Raw genomic sequence first — 27,381 nt, 5'->3', positions numbered from 1 at the left:
TCGATACAGTAGGTAGCTCGTTCCAACGAAAATATACATTGGAACGTGAACGCGTTTAAAGCGCAGCTGCCGAGCTGGCAGATGTCAGGGTCACTAACTCCGCTCTTGCAGCAACTCAGCTGTTATTTTTCGCTCGGCTCAGCTTTAGTTGCACTGGTTCTCGGCGCTGCATGCACTGCGCAAACAGCCAGCAAAAGCGTCGACGACGCGCTTTGTGTCTTGTGCTCGCACACTCCGCAACAACAACAACAATCGTCATGACAAGACGAATCAGTGGAAGTTACATATTTTTATTGCTGATCGAGTTTCTGCTGTTACCGAAAAATGAGGTGGCGTCCTACAGGGCCGTTGCCATCATCCACGGTGTTCTCACGGGCAGCGACAGCATGGACGAAATATCACAGAGGATACAAGAGGTAGGAGGATGATGTATGCGTGCTGATTCTTTATTATTGATTCGAATGTATATAACGAAGGCGAGTGTATACGCAATTCAAAGCTAAGCGACGCGCGATGACAAAGGAGCTTTGATTCATAATTTTTTTTTTTTTTTTTTTTTGCGAGCTTGAATACTTTTTCATAGCCAATTTCGAAACGAACGGGTTCAATTATCATTTAAATTTTCGAAATATTTCCAATAATTATATTCAAATATTTGAGTGATTTTGTTTTCTGTAACGAGGAAAATTTTACAAAAGTAAAAACTCAAGATTTTTATCGTTAATTTCCTCAGAAACATCCGGGAACACAAGTATATAACACGGTAAGATATGCAGGCTGGAGCAGCTTGGAGCCAATGTGGAGACAAGTCGAAGAAATCGGCAACGACATATTGGCGATCGGCGCCGCTTATCCGGAAGGCATAAATCTTCTGGGATACAGTCAAGGAGGACTTTTAGCTAGAGCCATATTGCAACGATTTCCCCAGCACAACGTGAAAAACTTCATATCCTTGAGCTCGCCGCAAGCTGGACAATACGGAAGTAAGTTTGAAAAAAGTGTACAGGGCCGAGGAATCGGCACTGACAGATTACGTTCCCCGTATATCTGATCGATCGAACATCGATTTTTTTTTTATCAACAGCTCGATTTTTACACCTGATATTTCCGGATCTGGTGTGCTCGACGGCTTTCGAGCTGTTCTACTCGTCGGTGGGCCAGCACACGAGCGTCGGCAATTACTGGAACGATCCGCATCATCAGGAGCTCTACTACAAGTACAGTCGATTTTTGCCGTTCGTCAACAACGAGAAAATCACCTCCAACACGAGCACGTTCAAGGAGGGCCTGACGAAGCTCCAGCGGATGGTCCTCATCGGTGGCCCGGACGACGGCGTCATTACGCCTTGGCAGAGCAGCCAGTTCGGTTACTACAACGTCAACGAGACGGTGGTGGAGATGCGAGACCGCGACGAGTACCAGAACGACCTCATAGGCCTCAAGACCCTCGACAAGAACAAAAAGCTGATTTTGCACACGGTGCCGGGTATACCGCACTTCATGTGGCACAAAAATATGAGCATAGTCGATGAATTTATTTTACCCTATTTAGATTAATTTTATTACAAGTATATACAACTCAGTGATACATAACGATGGAAAGACTGCGAACAATTTTTGTACGATTATCATATCATTTTTAAATAATCAAAAACTTATCATGGCTGAATTTATCAGCGCGCAATAATGCACGCGCGTGCAATGTACATATTTTCGTCTATTGACAGTGTCAACGGTGCATTTACAGTGAATAAAAATGAATTATTTTGAGACAGTAAAAAACTTGAACGTAAAAATATTTGTCTAGTTGGCGTAGGTGAAAGCAGTTATAAGATCCCACATCCAGAAAGGCTGATCGTCTGGCACATGCTGTCCAGCATTCAGGACGAGCACGTGCTTCAAATTTCCTCCCTCCTTTGCGTAACCAGCCAATTCACCGGCGACTCGCCACTCCTTTCTCGGAGATCGTCTGAACTCATCGGCGCGACTCCAATTCAAACCCATAAGATACTCATTCGTCGCGTTGTAAGACGCGATCTTGTCCAGGGCTCCGTTGTAAAACAGTACTCGAACGTCGTCTTCCAGTAGATTGACCAAATGCTCGTCCTCGGACTTGAATAGATCTTGGTCCATGTGTTTGTCGACGTTCGATTTTCCGTAAAATTCCAGATCGCCGACATGCAAAGCACGTCGTATTTCCGGTCGGTTGAGAAAATCGATGAAGTTATGCTTGAAGTCTGTCGTCACGAGACTTGGGAAAGGCGACTGATGATGTTTATCGCGAGGCTCCATCAAATGTTTAAAGGCAGCATAAGCAACTTCGTGATTACCCTCGCGAATCAAATAATGGACAAAGTCCTCGATGTTCTTGAAGCTTTCTTTTTTACCGTATATATTGGTTGCATCCAAGAAACCAACCGTGTATCCATCTTGTTGGTAATTGAACTGCTTCAAAGGATTGACCAATCCGTTGCCGACGGCAATTCCCTTTAGATTAATTGTCATGCCTCCTTCTCGATCGTTTTGAAGTTTGATGCTGTGCGCAAGCGCCGTTACGAATTTTCCGGCGTACGACTCGCCGCAGATGTAGAATTTGTTGTTCTCGAGTTGGGGGAAAAGCTTGAAGAATTGCGACAACGCCTCGTAGAGATTGAACACGACGTTCTCGAGGTTGCGAGAGAGGCCGGATTCGTGATTGGTGAAGCTGAAGCCGCTTCCAACTGGATTGTCGATGTAGAGGATGTTGTGATGCAGATTCCAAGACACGTTCCGAACTCCCAATCGAGAATCATCGTCGACGATGTACGGGCCGTGTTCGGCAAAGAGTCCAAAAAGTCCCGAGTCACCGGGTCCTCCGTGCAGCCACAGTATCACTGGGGCTTTGGGACTAATCTGTGTAACAGCAGAAACGGAGATTCGAGCTTGATTCAGGTTGTAAAATGAATAATCAAAATGTGTCGAGAAAGACGTACCAGAGCTGGATAGTACCAGAAAAACATATGCGAGCCGTAACGTTTGTCCACGGTAAGGAAGCCAGAGTAACTTTTAAGGCCATGGAAATCGTCGTGAGTTACTTCGGCCGCAGCGCGAGCCTCGTTGATTTGATTCTTCTCGATCATGGACGTGAGAAAGAGCGGGCTTCCCTTGGCATCGGTATCTATCACTTTTCCCTGCTGGAAGCACGCCATTGGATATTCACAATCCTGTAAGCGAGGCTCTGCATCTTCGGAGGAGACACCGAAGACGTTGCTTTGAAGCAAAATTATAAGTAAGATGCACAAAGATAGATTTTTCATTTTGAGTTTGTAATACGCGATCAAGTTCACGCTCACGAGACTGTCGATCGAATGGATCGAAATTTTACTGGTCTTACTGATATTCAATGGACCATAAACAATAACATCTCAAGTCACTATAGAGTAACGTATATGAATAAATCAACAACAGAAGATAGGAAAATATTCGAAAAATTTATTCTTAACATTTTATAAAATATTTAGAACAATAAAATTAGTATTATTTCAATACTATTATTTTGATCAATAAATTTTATACTTGAGTATCTTTTAAACAAATTGAATGTTTTTTTTATATTTAAACATTTAATAGAAATTCAAAAAGTGTCATCAACTTATTTTATACAATCACATAATTCATTCAACATATAACTCTTATACAGCTTCATGCTTCATGCTTCTTTTACATGTAAATTATGGTAACAAAATATTTGTTTCATAGGGCTTTATTTACTAAAATGGTTTGTTACGCGTAAAACGTGTTATGAGATCCCATGCCCACATCGGCTGATCAGCAGGTACCATGTGACCAGCATTTCTCACAAGTACTTCAGTTAAGTTATGTACAATCTTAGAATAGCCAGCTAATTCCTTACCCACCCACCATTGCTTTCTCTTGGCTACTTTGTAATCTTTGGCTCCAGGCCATTCCAAATTTTGAAGATAATTTTCAGTTAATGGATAAGCTACAATAATATCCAACTGACCATTATATATTAATACTTTATAATGTTGAAGCAAATCAGATACAAAAAATGATGCTGATTTTGTAATGTCCTCTTGCAAATGAGTTTCAACTTTTTTAGCTTCTGTGTCAAATGAACAATTTCCAACGTGTATAGCCTTGCGAACATCTGGTCTTTGCACAAATGTTGCAAATCTATCTGATGCTTCAGAGTCTTTTGTATGTAAATAATTAAAATAAAAGTCAAAACCAGTTAAATTTTTAAACAATGAGGGTTCTGGTGTCAAATCATTATCAATCAGCCTATCAAATACGACAAATGCCTCCATATATTTTTCTTGCTTGATCAATTCTCTTGCTTGTGATTCCAATTGCTTGAATTGATCTCTGCCATTGAAATCAAGTAAGCCAATTTGATACAGATAATCACTATAATAAAGCTGATTCATAGGATCAGTTAAACCATTACCAATGGCAAGACCTTTGAGATTTATTTTCAACTTGGCTTTGATATTGTAATCTTTAATTGCATGTGAAACTGCAGGAACATATTTTCCAGCATATGACTCCCCAGTGACGTAGAAATCATTAGCTCGTAATTCAGGGAAAAGTAAGAAAAACTGTTCCAAAGCTGTATGGACATCTCTGCCAACATCTGTTTCATTAACAGCATATCCCTTGTCATCATCAGTGAAACTGTATCCTGTACCCACAGGATTGTCAATGTAAATGACATTATGATTTAAATTCCAAGAGTATTTTCTGCGTTGAAGAGTTTGATTTTTCGTAACACTATAGGGACCATTTTCAGTGAAAAGCCCAAACAGAGAAGTTGCACCCGGTCCACCTTGAAGCCATAAAACAACTGGTGCATTCTTAGGTTCCATCTATAGTAAAAATTTATCAATTTGAGACTATAATTGAATTCATGTTGAAAAATGAAAATTTTATTTAAACAATTTTTAGATAATTATATCAAACAAAAAATAAAATTACGTTTACAAAAAAATTATACATCACGAATAAATATACTAATCATCAGTGAGTAAATTTCAATTAACGCCCGCATATCATGTTACTCGAGAGATATTGAATAACAGAGAGCAGACGATAAAAAAAACAGATAAACAAAGAGCGGAATTCAAAACATCGGTCTCCTTAGATAACAATTGTTTTTGGTACTGACCTGTGCAGGAAAAAACCAGAAGAACATGTTGGAGTTATATTCCTTATTAACGGTAAAGTAGCCAGAATAACTGCTGATTTCCATCATCAAAGCCATATCTTTGTGTTGCACCATGGCTGCATTTCGGGCCTCTTTGATCTCACCGGCCTCTATCATAGGAGTTAAAAACAGTGGAGGTCCAACGTCATCATCAGCACGCAGTGGTACTTGCTTTAATTTTGGATAAACATTGGTGAATCCTTCACTGATCGAAAAATAGGCCATTAAGGCCAACAAAGTAAAAATTTTCATTTCGCGATTGCAGATTTTGCGTTTCGCACAATATGATATGATGAGGCAACAACACAGTTCAACGCGTCAATGAGCGGCAGTCGCTGCTGCACCAAAACGGCAAATGCGGAGACTTGACGAGTCACGGCTCACTGACCATAGGCCACAGCAGTTGGCATGACTTTCGCGGGATGACGAGTCGATGTGGTAGGAAATTCATTTTGCTACATTCTGAAGTTATCCAGCTGCTATTTAGAACGAATGACATTTTAAAATGATAGTCACCAAATACAATATTTGTTGTATGTTAACATTGATAGATTTATTTTTAAGTCCATGAGTGGGCTTCAACAAATTGTTATTCACATTTAAAACAGACAATTATTTAATGAAATAAAACTAATGAATAATTTTTATTATAAAAAAATATCTATTCTTTTGAATATTCATAATACAATTTCAATTAACATATTATCATGGTATGATTATTTTTCTTATTCAACAGATGGGTTTTCTATACAATTGGAAGAGAAGTAAGCTAAACTATAATCAATTACAGAACGAGCTAAGTAAAAAGCAAGTACATCATTATTGTGTTGATTTTCATTTTTCCTGACATTAAAGTATAAATCATCATTTGAATTCAATGATTTTTCTACTTCGTCCAGTAATTTACAATATGATTCATGAACTTCATTGAAAGACTTGAAGTTAATCCCATTTTTTAATTGCTTTATCACAAGTGGAAAACGATTTCTACATTCTTCAATTGGCTTTGTATTCAATAAAGACCCTTTTCTTTTTTGAGGTTCAAAAATTTGTTTGTGCAGAGATTCATTAAAGCCTTCATCATCAACAAAGCTGTATGGATTTTCAAAATCATGATAAAGTTCATAAGAGCTTTGAAAACTTTCACCATTAACTTTTGAATTTATGGAATCTTTTTTGTGTAAAGATTTTCCGTTAACATCTTCACTGACCATTTTCAAATTTGTTGAACGAGATCCATGTGAAAATTTGGTTCCACTACTTTTCCTAGCCATTTTCATAATTTTCATATGTTTGTCATGTGTTTGTTTGACAGTAGCTGATTCATGATACATTTTTTGTAATTCTTGATCTGTCAATGTTTGCTTTTTAAAGGCAGATGAACTATGCAAACGTTCATGTTCAGCAGATAGAATAAATTTGTCTGTGAGCTCTTGAATTGACAATGAATTCACGTCCAGGGATTCTGAGTTTTCTGCCGTTTCAGAACTCAATTTTACAAGATCTAGTTGTAGCTGATTTTCGTCCATTTTAAAACAAAAAATTTTAACGAACAATGTTAGTAAAACGAAGAAATTTAACCTTTTATCTGATGCTATGGGACTGGCCGACTTGTCTAAGCAGACTACTCGCTACACAGTACACACTCTCATCACATAAATTGGCTTTACCAATAACAAAGCTAGCATGGACAAGAAAGAAAACAAAACCAATGAGATGGCTCTAAGCCAGTCATTGGCTCAGAATATTTTTCTGTAATGGTTTGCTAATTTAAAGAAAAAATTTTGATACGAATTAAAGTATGTTTGAGATCAATATTTTTGACAGAAAATAAAATGAAAAGTAGAAATACTTGAGAATCTTCAAAAATTACAAGATGATCATCACGTTTTAACTTCAAACTCCTTAACGCATGCGTCGTAACGCTCGTAGTAACTGACAAAGTTGAGTTTGAATTTATTAATTTCATTATACATAATCTATTTTTTAACAAGACAATGAACTCGATATTTTACTTTTTTCTATGAAAAATAATGTTGCATTTTCTACTTGAGCAGTAAGAATTTTTTTAAATAAGTAATATAAAACAAAATTACCACTAGTTTTGACTTAAGCAGACGCTTTTAATACCTCAGAAAGAAAAAAAAACAAACAGACTATTTTGTTTCGCCTTCTCTGCATTTACTTGTTAAAACTTGAAAGTAATGTTTTAAAGATAACCGATAAAATTTCAATTGTTGTTATCGATGCGAACTGTCATCGACGCATCCTACGCATTGAACTTGCAAACTGCATGCATACATTATAAACAGATCACTGATAAATAGGAGTGCCAGTACAGTGTATTTATTATTGAGATTGCCCTCGCCTGTAGTCGACAAAAATATTGACCTTTCTTCGTTAGCGTGTGTATTTTTCAATAATCTTACTCTAGCTAAATTTTTAAAATTTGTTCTCATCTGGTTGTTTAATACTCAAATTTTATTTACAGGTAATTAAAAAAAAAGTTTCAAAATGAATGACTCTTTTTTAGAGGATTTAGATTTGCTGCCAAAAGAAGCCAAAGCTAAAAGTTCTGCTCAGCTAAAAAATAAATCATTCATCACAAAAAGAAAAATCTTGTCTCCTCCCCCATCAAATATTCAAACTAGAGATGAGCTATCTGATGCTAGCTCTAAGCAAGAAAAGATTGTATCATCATCCTGTATTAATATTCATAAATCAAAAATGACTCGCAGAAGTGGCAGTCAAGAACCCAAAAACTTGTCAATTCCTGATGGGAAACCTCATAGTTCTACTCCAAAATCTGATAAAAAAGTACCACAAACAAATGAAAATGTCAAACCATTAGAAAATCAACTAGAAGTTAATGAATTCAAAGCTAAAGTTCAAGAAGCCTTGCCATTGTTCAAAAACCAAGAAAAATTTAGTGCAGATAAATCAAATCGACGCTCAGGAAGTTCAAGTCGACTCTTAGAAGTAACCAGTAAAGAAAACAGCAGACCCTCTACTGATTCTTCATCAAGAGATAGTGGCTCAATGACAGATATAAAAAAACATCGTAAAACTTCAGAAGGTGAATCAAAAAAAGTTGATATTTTACCAAATACTGACCCTGTAATGTTATTAAGTGCCATTAAAGATCTTGTGAGCAGATACACTGAGCAAGAAACTTTAAAAATTTTGGGGTCAATGTCAAATATGTATATTAGTTCCCAAGCCAATCTTATAAAAAATTTAATGTTACAAACTGATGAGTTGGTAGAAAAATTAAACAGCAATAAAAATAATCAAAATATAAAGTCATTAGTAGAAGAAAATGAAAAAATGAGAGAAGAAATTTTTGTTTTACGAACTAGAAATGAAGTTTTACAAAAGAGAGTAAATGAAATGGCTTGTATCAAAGAAGAGAATGTTATGCTCAAAATGAAACTAAAGGAATTGGAAGAATAAACTTAAAAGTATTGTATTATTAAAAAATAAGATATAGAATAAGAAGTTGGAATTTACAACCATATTTAGAAGTATATTTTTAAAATTTATATACTTTCTAATTTTATAGTTAAATGTTCTTATCTTTACACACCAATGTTGATGTTAATAATAAGTGCCTAAAGTTATATTTTTTACCTCGTAATTATAAATAATTTCTTTGTGCCTATTTAAAATAATATTTTATACTTATCTTAAAGATGAATAAATGAAAAGAAAATCATATTAATTCTTTATAAAAGTATTATTTTATTATAAACCGAATGACATTCTCTAGTTATTTTATAACATTCATTGTACGCTGTTGACATTTTTCTTTAACACAAATATATAAATATACATCACATTTTTCAGAAAGTTGTACACAACAACATTAAGTATTATACAAACAATATAATTAAGTTAGATTATCATTATTTTACAATTAAATTAACATAGATAAAACTGATTATATATTCTTTTTTAGATTATGTATTGGAACATGAAAATGAATATTATTAATAATGAAAACTCGCTTCATAAATGCATGTCATAAAGTGCATTTGATTATAATCACATAATATAAGTATAAAAAAATTAAAAACATCTAATTAAATAACTCGCACTTGTGATCATTCATCATGAAATGTGAGATTGTCCCTGCAATATTTTTCACGATGCACGACTTTATACGCGCCTTCGCGGTTGATCCGGTTCATCCGGCTCGTCCGGGTTGCTACCACGGTCATCTATTTCGTTGTAATTTTCTTCGTCGTTCTCATCGGGTTGTTCACCCGGTTCAGGTGATCTGGTCCACCTGCGAAATAAAATTTTAATTTTGATACTGTTGAAAAAAAAAATCTGAGATTCATACCTTATCAGAGTTTCTGGTGATCTATATAAGAAAACGAGTTTGGCAAATAAATCCTCTTCCAGACATAGATCGCCGCTTTCTCTGACAAGATAGATGTCAAGGCAGAGTCGCAGTATCCGGTCGACATAAGGCAAATCTTCGAACATAATTTTCGGGGCCATATCGCTAACCATTCTTTTGATAAAACTGCTCACCAATATAACGGCTGTGGTATACAAACCAAAAATACTACAAGAAAACCATCAAAACATTTGTATATAGTTGTAAATAAAAAGGATCATATACATATACATTGTTTTCTTACCCCAAGCCGCTGATAAAACTCAGGCCTTCGGGAAACATTTTGTCATTGAAAAAATACATCATTATGTAGGAACAATCATTCAGAGGTATTTCGTTTAATGTACTGTTATAAATTGTATCGTTGCATGGTTCACTAACAGAGAACCATTGTTGATTTAAAGAATTATTCTCCACAAGTAGCACGACATCTCGGTAGAGATATAAATCATTCGAAGCGCTGTTTTCTGCTTCAAGATTTGCCCTGGCTGCAAATTTAATATTATGTTTTCAAAAATAATCCATCTTTGCTCCAAACAAAAACGCGATACTCACTTCTAATATCCACCAAAGGTCTCATAAGTTGTGGAACAATCGTTACACCTCGACTAGTCACTTTGAAAAACATGGGTAGAATATTTTTCAATTTCACATCGCTGCCCGTACCATTTAGCGCCTTCAAAAGTTCTACTCTGGACGGGTTAAATGTTCCATTGACGTATGGTTCAAGAAAAAAGTCCTTGACAAATGTCGTGACGCCAGACATTTCTTTCGATGGGGGTCTACGAACTATTGTCAATTCCACGTGAATCGTCACAGTATAATTCGAAGCTAATTCCGTCTTCAACCGATCTTTATCGGGTGGTGAGACGTTCCATACTCTGCCAGATTCCGTACTGAATTTAATAGCTGCCACATCGGTGTTCTGATAATTTTCCAAAAAAGTCACAGCTGATCTGTCTCTATGCGTAACTTCGTACATTCCTCGCAGATCGTCGTAGTTTTGCTGACTGTACTCGAAGATCGAGTTGTTTTGAGCAGATAAAACGTAAATTGGTTCGTAGGAGCCGATTCGAAGATTCAGCGTGACTTCTTGAGGTATATTCGCAATGCCTACTTTGCTTCCTAGAGCAAAAAGTAGTAGAGGGAACCAAATCATACCAATCATAAGGAAAAGAGCTCCACCTCCAATGAGGTATTTACTCCATTGAGTCTTTTTCACTCCTCGTTCTTGAGGATAATCGTTTTCCAATCCACGCATACACTGTAATTTTTTATTTGGTTATAAATCTTTTTTAATAAATTGATAATAGTAAAAATTACCTTAATTTGATATATATTAGCAAAAATATCTTCCATTTTGAACCAGTCCATCACCGTCATAGATGTGTCGGTCCAAATCCAATCCATGACTGCTCGCATTTCAAACAGGAACGGTACGACCATGAAACTACACAAAAATTATTTTATCATAAAGTGAGCTGTAACGGTCGAGATCCTGAAAACTAGCATTCTCTTACCCTTTGAATAATGTATAATTAACTATCGAATACTTTTTACATAAAAAGTTGCCCAGTATACGAGTCGGATAACCAAGTCTCAACTGGTATGCAGCAAGCAACAAATAAAAGCACTTAACCATGTACCATATTTGAGGTATTAGTTTAGTGTTGAATTGTCTTTCGGTAGCACTTGGTAAAATGATGAACATCCAGATATGTATACCGATAACCAAGAAATACTGAAAAATTAGCTTTCCTTGTATAGACTTCTTTAAAAATAATGCTCGATCTATGACTATCAGAGCAAATTGCAAGAGCAACATGAGCAAAAATGGCAGCGGAACACGATTTTCCGATAAGTATTCCGTCACTCCACCATCTCCTTGTTGAGCCTGAAATTCATCTGTGTTTAATCCGTTGCAATTTTTAAGAAAATATTGAGTTAGATACATACACCAAAGGATGAAAATCCAAAAATCAATAGTAAGAAATTAAAGAAGTCACAAAAAAACATGTAAGCGTAGACGTTGGTTTTTTCTTTTCCTTGAGGATCCAAAATGCTGTGGAAAAATGCCTTAATCGGTTCGAAGTGTGCGTTGAGCCTGCGTTAAAATTAATAGCTGACTATTTGTTCCGAAAATCATTTTACTTAATAATTTAAAAAAAAAACATACGACAAGGACACAGCATTTTTTAGACTCTCATCCAGGACATTTCTCTCAACGGCTTCTATAACAACGAGTTCCTCGTTGTCTATGTTAGGTGGTAAGTTTGGTTCATCGCCTTCGCCTCTCGGGTATAATTTTAAAACTCGACCCTTCGGAGTGGTCACTTCCACACTTTGGCTATCAGATTTATCTATAATACTACTTGCACCGCTATTTGGCTCATTGGTAGCTACTTTGATCACGCTTTCGTTGTCTGCGTCGCCTCCTGCTTGTCTTACTGTTGCGAGTGTTAATCCAGCGGGATATTTTCGCAATCTTGTCGAAGTTGGACTAGTCCATTGGCCCAAGGATTTTAACATGAATCTTAAAAAACATTCAAATTTTAGAAAAAAAAGTTTTCTTAAAAAATAATGTATTATTTAGTATTCAAAAAAAATATTTTTACCTGTGGAAAAATACGACTAGTAATAATAACAAATCCCATAGAGCGTAATTCGGCTTCCTCTCGACTCCGAAAATTCTCGGTATCTCGAAAGGATAAGAGGATAGTTCCTTTTTGTTCCACGACAAAATAGCTGGTTGACAAATGCACTTGACAATGACAATAACTTCGATGTAGGCGATCAAAGTAATCCAAAATGTTTTGGAAGGTCTTGGAATGGTCAAAGAGCCCCAAAGAAAGACCATAAGCGGCAGTGGCGTCGAGAGCAACGAGGCATTCTTTATTTGATGCAAAAATACCATGAAATAGCAAAAAAAGGTCGAATGGGCTAGAATTCCAAACCAAATCGATTGGGCTAATTGAATGATCGGTGGTTGGTCTTTTTCCGACAACTCCACCTCTTCCTCATCGATTTTTGGATATGTAATTGTACTAGACAAATAAAAACAAATCGTTAATATTTTCAGGAATTCGGCTAGACGGAAAACTACAAATTTATGATTTAACGTGGTGGTAGCATTTTTACAGCGATGAACATTTTCATTTTGTCAAATGTATTATTTTCATGTTATATGTACAGTAAGTGAACACTCATGCTTCGTGACGTGAAAAGTGAATACCTAGACGAGGACATATCCAATCCTCGCTCCATACTCGGAGCTAATATACGGATGTGCGGCAGCGCCAGCGCATTGTCCTTCCTGCATGGTACACACAACAAGTCATACTACCAGCCACAATAAAAAACGCGCATTTTTTGTCGGAAATCGAAATTAAGAATTTGTAAAAACGGAAACGACCACGAAAAAATTCTAAAATACTGTATACCTTTTTATATCGGCGTCGACTCTGCGGCTCGTTCCCTCGCCTGGATCCTCGATTACGCCTGGCCCCGTCACTTCTGTTGATCTATCAAAGCAAGCATTTCACTACTCTTCTAACTAATATATTACAAGTTCGTTATAATTTTATAAATGAGGTATGTTGGTGACGATTTCATGAAATCAAAGTTACGTGAATTCTAAAATGATTCCTCATGAAACTTAAGCGTCTACTGAAATTTTCAATGTTATAACACGGAAAAAGCAGAGCAATCAAATACGTCTACTTACTCTTGCCTCACTATTGGTAGAGGCTGCCAAATTTTATTGATACCCAGTCTGGTACCCATGCGAAAATCTGGCTTTGCTTTCAGTATTTTCTTCTCTTTCGCAAGTACTTTTCTGACGTATCGATAATCGTTGGAGTAGCGATTGAGGTGTTTCGTCATAGAGACCATGATGCTGTTCAAAAACGCCCATACAAATTTAAAGTAAGTCAAGAATGATACTTTGGCTCCTTTTTTCTTTGCTTTGTCGGTTTCTTTGATCGATGATTTGTCCAATTCGTCAACAAGCTCGCGATCGGTGTCATCGTCGCCATCGTCGCCTGAGCTTACGGTGTCTTGCTCCGGTAGCTGCGTAAATTATAAAAAATATATTAATTTTCCTGCAAATACGAGGATAAACCACATGGATTTGAAACTCTGCCCCAACGTTTAATAATATCTACAACTACTGCGGCTACAATACAGTGCACAAAACACCGCGTTATATTCCCTTACGTAATATTTTATGGTTTAGAGCGGCTGCAGCTTTCCAACTAGTGCAAGCTTATTATTTATTTTCCAGAAACCAAATAACACAAGTAAGTACTTCTGGTAAAATAGAGTGAAATAGAGTGATAGAGACGTTATAATAAGCACATCAGTTTTGCCCTTTAATTCAAACCCATTAACAAAAATCGATGCTCAAATGGTTATTATGTAATTTAGAAATAATTTAATTGTGTTATGAACAAGATAGATGAAATTATTAAGTTAGCAAATTCAATAATAAGGCTCCAAATGAAGATTATCTACATAGATCCACCCGTCCTTGCAACAACGAAGAAAATGTAATATTTATAATACAGATGCAGAGAAAACAACAGCTATAAGAATGATCTGATGAGTTGATTAACAACAACCAACGATCAGTGAGATAAAACAAAGAAGACAGATATTTTTAATCATGCAGATCCTTTGACATGATCCTCACATCAGTGGCCGCGGCCGTATCGGACTCTGATCGAGCACTTAGATACGAAACGGTTGATTTCTTGTGGCTACTCATCGGTGGTACGCTTCTGCGTCGCATCTTCAGGGCGTCTTTGGGGCTGCCTCCGTAAAGGGCTACATGAGCAGCTACCTCAATGTCGGTTTTGATGAGCGTGTTCATCAGCTGTAAATCCCATCGTTCGTGTTTGCATAGTAACAGAACCATACATTCATTAACCCTGAGAGCTTTATTATACCGAGTGTCGTTATCTCGTGTGTAATGTGTGTATAGATGTAGTTTCGGAGATTTAGATTTAAGATTTAGAAGATTTAAAGAAATTTCTTTTTAATGTACAAATGCAAAAACTCATCAAAATTATTTGTGAGTCAAATATCAAACATGTAAATTGTTTTCTTTAAAAAAAAAACCCATGTGTTATGTTCAAGAGTATTATTATGTAATGTTTTCATGCCGAGATGATAATACATTCTGTTCATTTGATCATTTAAAATTATTTCATTCAAGAAACTTACCTGTGAAACAGTCATTCTACGCTGTTGATTATCAGTCCGATCATCTTCCGAGCCAGATCTCTCGGGGTAGAAATCGGTCAAATCGTCATCGTCGTCCATGTGATCGAACATGTAGTAGTCCCCCGATCGTATAGCTAACAAAATATATTTAAAATCAGTACCAAAATGAGCATTTATTAATAAATCAGAAAAATAAGCAACACGTATGATTAATGGTGAGGATAGAGATATGTTACAATTGCCAAATAAAGATCACGTCTACGTGTTCTAGGAGTAAAGGAAATAGAAAGATTATTAGTACACACCTAACTAAACGTAAAGCAAAAATTTACAAAATTTACAAGTTATTTACAAAAAATTCTTTTCACTCAAAAATCGAAATTTCGTTCAGGATAATCCGGTTCTCTGGTACAGCGAGTGATTTTTGTTAGTGGAAGGATATAATGCAGGGCTGTAAAAAAGTCATTACGCAAATTTTTACCCTGTGCATGAGTTTTTGGCTCTCCGCGCATATAAGTTGGCCGATCGAGCGCTTTATACAGTTTGTCTGCGAATTAAAACAATTAAAAAAAAATTAAGACTTCGATGTTTGATCGATGCTTTAAAATTAAGCAATGATTATTCAATTATTTCATGTGAGCTAAAAATGAAGTTTATGGATAATCCTGAAAAGTAACGATTAAATTATAGGTGCTACAACTATATTAACAGTGTATAAACAACACATCTGAAAATTAATTTACATTTTAATTAATATCTATGAATTGTTAAAAATATATAATGTTAGTATAGAACATCTACTTCATCAAATTTATTGATGATTCACTTACAAAAACACAGTAAAGTATAGTATTAGATTAGTTTAAGCTACATATCTCGGAAATTTTCCCGCTAAGAACCTAATCTCAAAATAAATCATTCCACAGAGCTTTGCTGCGCTTCGTTTATTTACAAGTGTAGAGCTTCTTGAGATTAAAATGTTTCACTTAAAAGCCACCAGTCAAAGCTTTTATACATAGCACACATGGATCGATCCAGCTACTGAACGAAGAAGAAAAAAATCCTGTTTTCATTACATGTGTGGTGAGATCGTTGCGAAGCCATAGATCGTCTTCTTTGACCCTTCCAGGATTCAAAACTATATTCTCTCCTGTAAGACCTCAGCTCGACTCTACTAGTCTGATAGTGAGGTGGCGGTGAAAACACCGGAAAAGTCTCGTCGGGTGAGGCTACCCTTGGATTAAGCTCGCTATTTGGTGGCGAGCTGAAGGATATACGAGTGGGCTCCAGATATCCTTCCAAACTTACGGTCATGATCGCCGAATTAGGCGAGGGTGCTTGCAGCAAAGACGTGGCTTGTGGCGTCAAGGGTGGATTTTCATCGTAATCATCGTTGCCGTCGTCGATTGGCGTTTGGTAACCTTGAGGAGGCGTACGCGTCGAGGATATGCACGAGGACATACTCGACGATCTCGCTAGTGGTGCTACATTTTCATGGAAGTAGTGTGATTGGGACAGTACAAAAATATGTGTGTTTGAGAGGGGTGCTCATCATAAAGTTAAAAATAATCATGTTTGATCCCTTGCGTTAATAGTTTAATGTAAACTATTTTATTTAACCGAATGAAGTCTATCGATGATAACTTACCGACTTTATGAATTTTGGGTTCCTTGTAATTAGGTCCCTGTATTTTCCTCTGATTGGCTTTGATTTTATCCATTTTGAACTTGATCTTTTGCAAAATAGCCTTTTCCACATTCTCCTGCTCTCCGATGCGTTTCTGATGCAGCTCCTCCAGTAATTCGGCACCACGCGACGCTAGTATGCTCATGGCTTTGGTTTCGTCGACTATGTGAAAGAAGTAGTAACTGCGAAACAGACGCTTTTGAAAGAGCAAGAAACCGAAGCAGACTCCGTCCCAGACCATGCCAATGTCTTCGCGATCCACTTCACAAACTGAGCTGGACTTGAACTGTTCCGCAGATAGCTCGAATTTTTTTAAGCAAGCTATTCCGAGCAATTGTATTACCCAGCAAGCATGAGTTTCGAGCTAATAAATACAGTAACATAATATTAAATGCCCTTTTTTCATAGATCAAATGTTGACTTACGTTTTGAATGAAAACACATCCTATTCCTTGGAATATGGTTTTGCAAAATATAACAAATACATTGTAGCCTAGCAGTATATTCCACCACTTGAGTATAATTTTCACCGGTCTCAAGTAGAAATCGCTGCCTTGCCAAAGAAAAACAAAGGCACCGATGAGGTAGCCCAAAGAAAAGAGATTTGTCCTATTTGTTCCGGCCATAAACATAATTGACAGTGTGAACCACATCAAACTCATCATACCGCCTCGTTTGATGACATCTAAATAATTGTGAATTTGTGATACATAGTCCTTGACGGGATTGACGAAATTAGGATTATCCATATCTTTGTAAACGGAATAATTGTGAGCAGCAACAAACTCTTGACCACTGTTGTCGTGCCGCGCCTCAATACGAAATACTAAACTTTGACGGACCACCATGTATAATAGAATAAAATCACCTGTAAATTTAATGCCATTAGATATGCAAAATCAAGAGAAAATTTACTTGTACTTACATATAAGTTTCTTTGAATTCGGCCTAGAATCTAAATCTGGCAGGAACATCCATTCTTGCAAACCTCTCAAAATATCTGAATCGCTCCATGGATAATCTAAAACGATGGTATTGTTAGTTGAATTTATCTAAAATACAAATAGACAAATAGACTTACTAATACACAGCCAGGTAGGGGGTGCCACGACGAGCGCATACTGGAACGGCAATAGTACAATTGCGAAAACTTTCAAAATCGGCCAAAGTCTCGATACGGTTTTTCGATGTAACGAAAACAGTATCATTAACCATACACTATAAAATAGAGAGTAAAAGTCGAGTCTCGTGCCAATCAGGGCGACCATGCCCAGAAGACAAAATTCGAATCCAAATTTGTAAAAGCCGTAATTGAAGAGAAATTTGAGGCAGAAATCGATACCCCTGTCAGCATCGGCACGTTTAATGTTTGGAAACATTACGAGGGGCGTCTCAGGTGGTTCATTATGTTTTTGCCTGTAAAACATTTGTCTAATGCCAATTATCGAACGAGCCGTTGTTACGACAATCACACCGATGTATCCTTCGAGTAATTTTGGCAGTTTAATCTCTTGGCTGACTTTTTGAAAACCGATCCACTCAGCCATGTTGTAAGTCTTTGTGACAATCGTCTCGTTACTCGTTGAATTTCCCGGCATATATTCCTACGGGAACGATTAAGAATTAAATAATAAGCCAATTTTGTATTTTCGTCGGTCACAAGTTATTCAACTTACCGTACAGTTACGATCCCAATCCTTGTGTTTGATATAGTCTATTTGATAGAGCATTTTGATTACCATGAGTACAGCTACTGCGGTCGCTAGCGTGTTAATCACTAATATTTGCGTGCTACGTCGTAAATTTATAACCACTGCTATGGTTAGCACGAAGAAAAAGTTTATGGCGCATACCTACGAACGTACGAAAATAAATCTAGATTCCAGCGATCGACATTAAAATAAAGCGCAACGAGAACTTACGTCATTGATGCAAAATAGTATGAAAGAGGTGAAAATAATCTTTTGCATGTGTATCTCGAGAAAGAGCCACACGTGATTGTAAAAATCGTAAACGTAAGCACTGATCTTATTCATAAGAGCTTTTCTTTCCAGCTTCGACATGTCTGAAAGCGAAATCACAATTTAGATTGAAAGTACCGAGTTTTACTTTTTTGTGATTACAGTACTTACGTTTTAACTCTTTGAGCGTAAAAACATGCTTATTTTCTTCATTAGAGCTCGTGAACACTTCAGATGGTGTTACGATAGGAACCGTGTTTGGAGAGTGACCGAGACTGTCAATGAGTATAGCATCGCTGAAACTATAATAAAATCTCGGTGAATATTTTGACGTTTTTCTCAATACTTTTGCTTACTTTCGTTTGATGTCTGTTACTTCGAGAAAGTCATCGTGAAAATAGTGAATTTGCACTACAGTGATTATGACGAAAAATGTTGGCGTGAGAAGTTTTAAAAACAAATCCTTCGTTGCATAGGTAATCAGGCCAATATCTTCTTGCCTGTAACATTAATTCAATCGATAATGTCAGTTTTTGACGAGGAAGGGCCGTATATTTGGGAAAGAAACTTACAAATTTTTTGAAATGTGAAGATATCGTTCCCAGTAATCGGGAAAATCGCGGAATTGATACGTATAGACTAGAATCAACATGAAAACCGAATAAGCGATGACCGTGATCCAAAAAGCGTACATCATTTTTCTCCAAGCCATCCACGATATCTATAAAAATTCGCATGAGTAAGCATCGTAGATGCGCGATCGAAAATAAACTCTAATCAAATGATAAATTATCACCTGGAACGAGATGATGAAAAACAAAAACAGCGACATGTATATGATGCGAAAGACGGTCATGCGCTCGCCAGTGATGCCCGAGGTGAAGAGCATGATTGCCAGAACTGCGGTCCAATACTTGGTGAGGAACTTTTTCACCATCTTGCCGACGTTTTTCATGAACTTGCTCCTTATCTCGGGCAGGCTGTCTTGCTCCTGCTGCTGCTGTTGATTGCTCATGGTGGCGGTGGTCACGGATACGTGCAGCGGCGCGACCATGTCCCGAAGCGTCGACGAGCTGCGCTGCCTCATCTTTTCCGCTGTGTACTGCCTCATCGTGATCCAGAACATCGTCATGAAGAGGCACTGCCAAAGTCGAGAGTCGATCGTTTATTCGTTGAGAAAATTGTATGACACCGATGCAATCGTACCTTCACGACTATGTGCCAACAGCCGAGTTCGTTGGTTTTCTTGAAGCCGATATCGGCCATGTTTATGCCGTGTATCACCGTTGGCAGCTCCTCCTCGGTCAGGTCCATACTGTACACGTACTGCACGAGTATCAAAAGAGTCGAATAAAATACTATAAAAGGCGAGCAACTCATCATCGATGCTCGTTTATTCGGTACCATCCACAAAATTAAAGCCCAGATCAACAGAGCAAAAGTCGTCCAGCTATGGTACATTATGCTCCATGTCTAAAAAATATTTGTCATTGATCGTATTACTTCCCATCTTACGGAGAAATTAACAATAAAAAAGCCAAGTACCATCATAATAATATTCGTTGCTAAGTAGGATGAATTGACGACCAGTTGAAAAACAGAGTAAACCGCCATGACGACGTGTTCTAATACGCCTGGTTTTTCCTCGGGAGCACCTGTGCACGCAGAGATCATTATTTGCTTTATATTCGTTTTCCATTAGCGTAAGTTACGCAAATGAATTAGACGTTTTATGGTTCGTCTCTCTTTCTCTCTCTTTGCGCTGACCTTCGCTCAGAGATGCCATTTGAATGCTGTCGTCTTGCGGACCGTCCGGGACCGTGACACTGCCCGTGGAGTCTTGCAGCAGTCCAGTGCGACCCGAGCCGAACCTCATTAGCTATCGGAGGAAAAAATTGAATTTCAAATGTAGGTAAATAAAACGAGCAAGACTGGTTTTATTCTGATATTATCATATCTTTTGATAATTTAAAATATTTGTTTGGCAAAACGCAAGGCCTGGGACAAAATCGAACTATTTTCTCGAGTAATTTTCTAAAGAGCTGCATAAAGGCTTTCATTTTGCTATTATCTAGAAAACTAATAGGTTTTTCAAGAAAAATTCAATGGAATCTCGGAAAATATGTTTGAAAATGTTCATATTTCACCCAGGCTTTGGCATCTCTTTAAGCAATTCACCAAACCATCCATTTAAAAACATTTAAAAGTCAATTATTAATAACAAAAAAACTAACTCGGTTAAACACTAACACCTTCACCATTCAAAAAATACCGTATAAAGTCAGAGAAAGCTCGTTACAGTGTAGCAGCTTAAATGCAAGTGCAAAATATCGAATACGATTACAAAATACCTTTACTTGATTTACTCGCCCCGATTATCTAATTTTATTTGTTACGGTTTTACTGTTGAATTACGAAATAATCTTGTTGCGGTTCTTTCAATTTTGCATTCCTGTGCATTAAAATTAATGTGAAAAGCATTACTTAATGAATACGTACGGGCGTCCTTTCGTCTGGAGTCCCCGGCGCAGCAATCTCGTTTCTGTTCTAAAATATGCAAAAACCAAAATACGTAGAAGCAACCAGAATTATTAAAAATAATAACTTATACTGTGCAAATTAGTAAATTACTTATAAAATTGTGACGCTCAACTAGAATTTGCGGTTTTGTTTATATGCATAGCGAATAGCGATTCAACAGCGGGGTTTTTATGTACAGAGTCGGTGGCAATTATGATCGAGTGGTTACAAAAAAAAAAGAAAAGAAAAAAAACATCGTCAAAGTCTAAAAATTCGGCCCATGCAGGATGTTTATTATCCTTACGCGAGCCTTTCGTCGAGCCGATTGCCAGCGCTGCGACGGTGTCCTCTTGTGCACAGACACGTGGCGCGATAACGGCGTGTCCAAAGTTTCCAAACGACCACTCAGCCGCGTTCTTTGCTTAGCCTGCAAAGTCTAGTTAGTTAAAGCTCCTCTTTCCCTTTTATTTTTCCTCTTTTATTTCGTCTCGAGCTTTATTTAGTTTTTGAATAAGAACACGAAAAGGACATGACACATGAGAAAGAAAAAACAGTTTTTGTTAGTGAAAATAAGAGTCGCTACTTCTAAAGTTACTGACAAGATGGTATAACTTTACTTTTTCAAGTTTGATCCCTTGTGAATGACTCAAGATACCGATGATTGGGAAAAAAATATCCGTTCAATAAATCGTCAGTAAAACACGGCCAAATAAATTTGATACGCCACTTACCGGTTTGCGGAACAAAAACTTGGACTGCAGAGCGAGCACAAAGTACAGCAGAAACATCCTCAAAGAATAGGCGTAGGTGGACCAATCGGCGCTGTCGATGTAATCGACGTTCCTCGGATCGGAACAATTGGTCTGATAAACGGCCACCAGACCGAAGTACCTGGCCCAGGTGCCGTTGCTCGGCAAGTACTCCTGCGGCCATTGATTCTGATAGGACAGCAGCACTAAGATGTGCAGGGCCACCACGAACATGAGGACGCGCACGACCACGGCGAATCCTCGACGAAGCTCGCGATGGCACGCCCACCAGGTGGCCGAGCCGAGGAACACGAGGAAATAGAAGGCACCCTCGACCGACGGTTTGAGAGCCGCTGCGCAGCAGAGCACTGCCAAAACTACGTAGGTGCCGATTGTGCCGAGGAAGTTGATAATCTACTCAGCAAATGTACATCAATGACAGTTGCAAGGAGATACATTTTGTACGAAAATGACGAAGTTTACCTTGGCCGAACGCTCCTTGGAGCGCCTCTCGTACTGTTCAACGGTCGCTGTGACATTCTCATCTCCTTGGACGGGACTGAGGGTGAGCCGACGGCACAGACAATAAATCGTCAGCGTGACTGGGAACACGACGATTTCCGGTGTCAGCCAGAAAAGTATTTCCCATGCCGAGGCTTGGTTCAACCTCACCAGACCTACGTGCCTCAGAAGCGTTTCCGTGAATTCACCTGTGCGATCGAAACGAATTACAATTATAACTATCCACGCGTCCAACCGATCAGCTAGCGTGACGAATGAAATATTCCGTACAATTTTCCAGGAAATAGCCGTAAGGTGGCAGCGACGCAAGTACGATTTGAAAAGCCGCTTGAAGCATCACCAGGACGAAGCTCAATGCGATAGCGGCCTTCAGGTATCTGCCGGTGTGGCCCTTCATGGACTTGGCCGTTGGCACCGGCACCAGCGGCGACACGAGCGCCAGCCCCAGGTAGACCAGCGACAATCCCACGGGTCTCCATACCGTGCCTGTTTGCGAAAAAAAGAGAGCGAACGGAGAGAGAAAAAAAAATGGAATTAAAAGATCAGCTGGGGTGTAACCTACTTTTGCGCCGTACGTCTGTGCTAGTGCTAGGCGCACATCGTTTAATAAAGAACTTGCGCGGGCAATAACATTTTCAGGACGAGAAACGAGGTGGGAGCAAACAGCGGAACTGTTATCTATCACGAAGTAATAAAACCCGAGTCCATGACATCGAAGAGTTGAGCTTTTTTTCTTCGTTACCCGACCAGCAGCACATACACACTTGGCCGTGTGGTATGATACTGCTTTTCTCTTTGTATCCACTTCTTTCGTGAATATGTTTTTGTTTTTATATATTTTTGTTTTCGCCCGCGAGATTTTTAAAGAGCTAGCGTTTAGAATATTTCACGAAGAAGAATAAAGATGACTCGAGTTTTTCGCACTATCTAAATTTAGGCGACACGAAAAGCTCGAAAAAAATAGTTCAACAACGCTCGCCATTCGAGATTTGATATACTTACACGCTACGAGGATGGCAGGATAAATGATCCTTATGAAGGTCACGTTGAGCCAGTATCGAGTCATTTTTCTTGCGTTTGCTTATCCTATAAAGAAAGTGCAGATTTTATTTATTACTGGTTGATTGAATTTTTTGCTAATACATCGGAGAGGGCAATAAACCGAGAGGTGTAATGCGATCATCGCGTCGGCTGAGTGAAAAGTATCAGGAAGCGTGCATCAGTCTTATCGGAACGCAAAAAATAAACCCAATTTATATAAAGATATCCCCAAGCCGATGTTATCTTGACATCGGACGCGAGCATGGCATCGCGTAGAAAGCCACATAGCGTGCGTAAACATCGTTTCTGTCATTTTGGAACAGAGACAATTTTTCTGTTTATTCGTTGCAATAATGTTGACGCGTGAAATCGATTAAAAAAATTTCAGCAATATTATATCATTAATTTTTCCAAGTGAAAATGCATTAATCTTTTGTGATAATCAAGCGCCGTGTTCAACCCAGCGGCAAATCAGGTCACCTACATCTTTCAATCATCATAAGGTTGACTAAGAAAGTGTAATCGAAAATGTAACATTTCTTGATAAAAATCAAACTTTGATGGACTGCACGGTTTTATTTTTCATTGTTATTTTAAATTCGATCGAGCATTTTGGCTGTAAACAAAGTCAGGTGCATACACATTTTCTGATGTGTCACACCCCTTTCGGCGACGGATTCATTAAGTACACTAAGTGAGAGAGACACGATGCGTGATGCACGCGAGGATCGGCGTCTCGATGCGGGCGAATATATTGAAAGGGGAAAAAAGGGAGTTGATTATACTCGTCGCAACTGATGACGTTTTCGTGTCGGGTCTGCATTCGAGTCTGTTATTAAGATAATTTTTACGCGATGTTTTGATTATTTTTCATAATTAAATGGCATCGCAACGAGATTAGTTACTGCCGTAAGCTATTAAGTCTGTCGCTGTTTTGTCTACGATACCGAATCTTTTTCTCAATCTCGCTGTAGAAAATAAATAATAAATATTATTATAGCGCGAATGATTCAGAAGAATATGAACGATATTAGTCATTTTCAGCGAAAACTTCACAAAGCATATCGTTTATCATTCTACAATATATCCTGTATCGACTGAAAATCATTTCCGCAATAATTAACATTCAACAGTTGGCGCTTGCGAATCAGCAAAAGTGAAAAGACAACTTGGTCGTTGTCACCTTACTTATAGCATTGCGGCGAATCAGCGAATTCTAAGCTTTTGCAGCTCGAACGTAGTCGATTTGTTTGAAAAATCAGCGAGGAGAGCGATAAAAGCCGCGACACGCGCTCGCATGTGGCGATCGTTGAAAAGGCGAAAATATGTTGTAACATGCCTGCGCGGACACGAGCCGTCGCGTATTTTATAATGCAGCACGACGAGCTCACCGAGCAGCGGCGTCGAAAATAGCGCCCATACTAAATCAAAACAAACGTTTTTATAACTCGGGATGGTCGACACACGCGTCCATACGCACATACGACGGAAAGCATAGAGCATGTAATTGTTAAAATTTCAATTATCTAACGTTCGTTCGAACGCATGGATTTGCGCGCGTGTGTATGTGCGCGGCCGACGATTTCAACGTCCATTCGATACGAGCATGTTTGTATACGGTCATAGAATTATTCATGCGCTTATTATCGTCGAACCGAAGGCTGAAGCCAATCGTCGCTCGAGCGCGTCCAATCTTCTCTCCTTAAACATATTACACAGAACATAATTATCCATTGAAGCAGCTGCCTTTGTTAATTACGAGGGAGATAAAATTCGTACTCGATAGCGCGTTGTAATATAGGAAGGAAGTTTACACAAAATATGTAGCTATCTCTTTCGGATCGAGGCGAAATAATGCCTCGTTATCTTCTATACGCTAATGTTACGTATAAGTTTAAAAAACGTCGCGCGAACGAACGTCGATAAATCAATGGAAAATTATAAAAAGCGAAAAAAAAGGTCAATCGATGAGATCGCGCCTGTGTCGAAATCGTCGCCTCTTAATTCGGCCCACGATTAATAAACGATATCTAATATAGAGCGGCAATATGATTCACTGCTCGAACGCGGAGCCGGCCGGTTATCGTCAATCAGCTGAGCACACGATAGGTGCCTGCAGCACGTCTCAATAACACTTGGAATAATAATCACCTGCTGCTACGAGAATTTGCGCTCCTTATGTTTACATGGTCGCGATGCACCGGCAAAGCCAATGTTACACGCTAATAATTACTCACGAGAAAATAGGCACTTGACTACACACACGCACACAAGCACCAAGGCATTGTCATTCGCCTCACTTGCAGTATATATTTTCTGACGAAGCATGCAGATGATGGCTAGTATTTATAAGTATACACAGAAGCGAGATCAGTATTTATTATTTCAGATCATAACCTCTTCGCAGTGTAAATACAGACTGGAGCACGATGCGGTGCGGCGCGGGTACTAATGCACGATAACACAGCATCATGGCCACGCGCTAGCGCAAGACTGAGCCGTCAGGCTGATATAGCGTGCGTATAGGACGGTGAGCCGATTGACGGCGCACACAACAGCCAACACGCGGCGACAAATGCACGATACAGTCGTAGCTGCCGCGCACAGCCAGCGGCGCGGCACGAGTACGACGTCATTCTCGTATTATCATCATTATTATCTCGCACTCAGCTATGTAAACGGGGCTTTCGGAGCATGGTACGCGCGGGTAGTGGCAAGAATTAAGAGGTGTGGAAGAGGATCGGAGCGGGCCCTATGTCAAAGTTCAGCCGCGGATATCTTATGCCAGATCAGCGAGAGGGAGGAGAGAAAAGCAAGTCCGTGTCTCTCGATTGGAATCTCGAAGAATTAAGTGGGTTGATCTAACTTTAGACGGAAATACACGAGTCTAGATTTGTCGCTCCGTGTAATATAGCCCACACACACATAGGCTGAACGAGCAGCATTAAATACAAGCGGCTATAATTAGGCGCCGCTGCAGATTTGCGGCGAAAGCTCGTAAAAGTTTTTGTCTGGACAAAGCCGTACACCTGTTATACGCCGCGTTCGGCGCTCCAGCGTGACTCGCGTGCACTCGGATAATTTTTTCGAAAAAAAATCACCGATCGTTACGTTTAGTTACGACGAAGATAGTTTTGTGTGTCTTTTGTGCACAAGTGTCCTGGCGAGAAATTGTATAGGGAAGCCCACGCGTATATGATACATACGAGTTATTTCACGAGCTCGCCATGGAAAGAGGAAAAAAAGGCGAATTGAATAAAGCACGCGGAGCACATTATTATTTATTACGAGGTGGAACGTCCCGAATAGTCACAGGCGTGATATTTCCTTGCACTACAGCTCGTGCCTCTCCCTCGTACACCTTTTTATGCGTGTGTCGCAACACGATGAATTAATTTAGCTTTGCCTATTCCTACATAATCGTGCTGAAATTTGCATTATTTTATCAATAGCCAATGACGTAAACAAATATATGGTCATATTTTGGATCGATGAGAAAATTTATGTAGACACGAGAAGAGGTGAAAATGTCATAAAAAAATTATTGTTTCAATTAATCGCAGTAGTTAGTCTGCGAGCTGATGAACAAATCTTTCGTTGGACGATTGCAAGTTGACCTATGACACTGGTAATATACTTTCACGTTTGATGATGAGCAAAGGTTGCAACTTTATCGGCAACTGTTAAAAAGGCAAATAATGGATAAATCGCATGATACTCTTTACCGTACAAACGAATACTTTCTCTACGAATATATATATATTATGGGTAAGGCTCAGAATTTTTGAAATAATCGTACGCACGTATGTCACCACTCTAGACGCCCTTCTGTTATGTTATAGTACATGGTAAAAAGGTACCAAAACCAAAATTTAAGACCTCCTCCCCCCTCCTGCCCCCCACCCCCGCTATAAACGTCTATTTTCTATTCATATTTATTCCGAAGGTCTGAAGTAATTGAAAAATCTGAAAAAATTCATAAGAATACTTTTCACCAATCCAAACAACCTTGATTAAGAATAAATATAAATAGAAAATAGACGTTTATAGTGGGGGTGGGGTAGGAG

General features: G+C 38.5%; 5 protein-coding genes across 6 annotated transcripts; 2 read left to right on the top strand and 3 right to left on the bottom strand.

The window, feature by feature from the left end:
- Positions 1-143: 143 nt before the first annotated feature.
- On the top strand, positions 144-1,782 carry LOC106655068 (lysosomal thioesterase PPT2 homolog). The gene is made up of 3 exons (XM_014375266.2): positions 144-416; positions 734-983; positions 1,085-1,782. The coding sequence occupies exons 1-3, from the start codon at positions 171-173 to the stop codon at positions 1,555-1,557; spliced, it is 969 nt and encodes a 322-aa protein (XP_014230752.1). The 5' UTR covers positions 144-170; the 3' UTR covers positions 1,558-1,782.
- On the bottom strand, positions 1,534-3,436 carry LOC106655067 (venom serine carboxypeptidase-like). Its single transcript, XM_014375265.2, has 2 exons — positions 2,973-3,436; positions 1,534-2,892 (listed from the first exon to the last, which is right to left on the bottom strand). Exons 1-2 carry the CDS (start codon positions 3,294-3,296, stop codon positions 1,804-1,806), a joined length of 1,413 nt encoding a protein of 470 aa, XP_014230751.1. The 5' UTR covers positions 3,297-3,436; the 3' UTR covers positions 1,534-1,803.
- Positions 3,437-3,594: 158 nt separating this feature from the next.
- LOC106655105 (venom serine carboxypeptidase-like) lies at positions 3,595-5,588 on the bottom strand. The gene is made up of 2 exons (XM_014375319.2): positions 5,168-5,588; positions 3,595-4,868 (listed from the first exon to the last, which is right to left on the bottom strand). The coding sequence occupies exons 1-2, from the start codon at positions 5,456-5,458 to the stop codon at positions 3,750-3,752; spliced, it is 1,410 nt and encodes a 469-aa protein (XP_014230805.1). The 5' UTR covers positions 5,459-5,588; the 3' UTR covers positions 3,595-3,749.
- Positions 5,589-7,347: 1,759 nt separating this feature from the next.
- On the top strand, positions 7,348-8,857 carry LOC106655104. Its single transcript, XM_014375318.2, has 2 exons — positions 7,348-7,611; positions 7,698-8,857. The coding sequence occupies exon 2, from the start codon at positions 7,721-7,723 to the stop codon at positions 8,657-8,659; it is 939 nt and encodes a 312-aa protein (XP_014230804.1). The 5' UTR covers positions 7,348-7,611; positions 7,698-7,720; the 3' UTR covers positions 8,660-8,857.
- Positions 8,858-9,161: 304 nt separating this feature from the next.
- LOC106655231 (piezo-type mechanosensitive ion channel component-like) lies at positions 9,162-25,792 on the bottom strand. Of its 2 annotated transcripts, none has more exons than XM_023461318.1 (33): positions 25,466-25,792; positions 23,276-23,359; positions 22,544-22,759; positions 22,235-22,461; positions 21,734-22,165; positions 20,982-21,029; positions 20,250-20,361; positions 20,028-20,137; positions 19,689-19,955; positions 19,279-19,623; positions 19,055-19,203; positions 18,839-18,982; positions 18,654-18,784; positions 18,444-18,586; positions 18,198-18,374; positions 17,603-18,125; positions 17,447-17,542; positions 16,947-17,389; positions 16,483-16,885; positions 15,911-16,318; positions 14,835-14,968; positions 14,302-14,484; positions 13,336-13,679; positions 13,052-13,132; positions 12,227-12,655; positions 11,788-12,144; positions 11,568-11,715; positions 11,132-11,505; positions 10,935-11,061; positions 10,167-10,875; positions 9,856-10,099; positions 9,552-9,779; positions 9,162-9,494 (listed from the first exon to the last, which is right to left on the bottom strand). In XM_023461318.1, the coding sequence occupies exons 2-33, from the start codon at positions 23,337-23,339 to the stop codon at positions 9,365-9,367; spliced, it is 7,926 nt and encodes a 2,641-aa protein (XP_023317086.1). In that variant the 5' UTR covers positions 23,340-23,359; positions 25,466-25,792; the 3' UTR covers positions 9,162-9,364. The 2 variants fall into 2 exon arrangements, with proteins under 2 accessions (XP_023317086.1, XP_014230998.1); XM_014375512.2 differs by lacking the exon at positions 15,911-16,318 and adding an exon at positions 15,316-15,381 and having other exon boundaries at positions 9,163-9,494.
- Between the last annotated feature and the right edge of the window lie 1,589 nt (positions 25,793-27,381).

Source organism: Trichogramma pretiosum, unplaced genomic scaffold (assembly GCF_000599845.2).
Source record: "Trichogramma pretiosum strain Unisexual culture from Peru unplaced genomic scaffold, Tpre_2.0 scaffold2, whole genome shotgun sequence".
Taxonomy (NCBI): Eukaryota; Metazoa; Arthropoda; class Insecta; order Hymenoptera; family Trichogrammatidae; genus Trichogramma; species Trichogramma pretiosum.
This window is presented reverse-complemented; position numbering and strand designations above follow the sequence as displayed.

Bases quoted from the DNA above. Each gene is read 5' to 3' on its own strand.
- LOC106655068 (XM_014375266.2), top strand. From the start codon at position 171: ATGCACTGCGCAAACAGCCAGCAAAAGCGTCGACGACGCGCTTTGTGT. The intron at 417-733 runs GTAGGAGGATGA...TAATTTCCTCAG, and splicing joins TATCACAGAGGATACAAGAG to AAACATCCGGGAACACAAGT. The intron at 984-1,084 runs GTAAGTTTGAAA...TTTTATCAACAG, and splicing joins GCAAGCTGGACAATACGGAA to CTCGATTTTTACACCTGATA.
- LOC106655067 (XM_014375265.2), bottom strand. From the start codon at position 3,296: ATGAAAAATCTATCTTTGTGCATCTTACTTATAATTTTGCTTCAAAGC. The intron at 2,893-2,972 runs GTACGTCTTTCT...GCTGTTACACAG, and splicing joins TCTGGTACTATCCAGCTCTG to ATTAGTCCCAAAGCCCCAGT.
- LOC106655105 (XM_014375319.2), bottom strand. From the start codon at position 5,458: ATGAAAATTTTTACTTTGTTGGCCTTAATGGCCTATTTTTCGATCAGT. The intron at 4,869-5,167 runs GTCAGTACCAAA...TTTTTACTATAG, and splicing joins TCTGGTTTTTTCCTGCACAG to ATGGAACCTAAGAATGCACC.
- LOC106655104 (XM_014375318.2), top strand. From the start codon at position 7,721: ATGAATGACTCTTTTTTAGAGGATTTAGATTTGCTGCCAAAAGAAGCC.
- LOC106655231 (XM_023461318.1), bottom strand. From the start codon at position 23,339: ATGACTCGATACTGGCTCAACGTGACCTTCATAAGGATCATTTATCCT. The intron at 16,886-16,946 runs GTAAGTCAACAT...TGTATTTATTAG, and splicing joins GATGTGTTTTCATTCAAAAC to CTCGAAACTCATGCTTGCTG. The intron at 13,680-14,301 runs GTGAGGATCATG...TAATTTACGCAG, and splicing joins ATACGGCCGCGGCCACTGAT to CTACCGGAGCAAGACACCGT.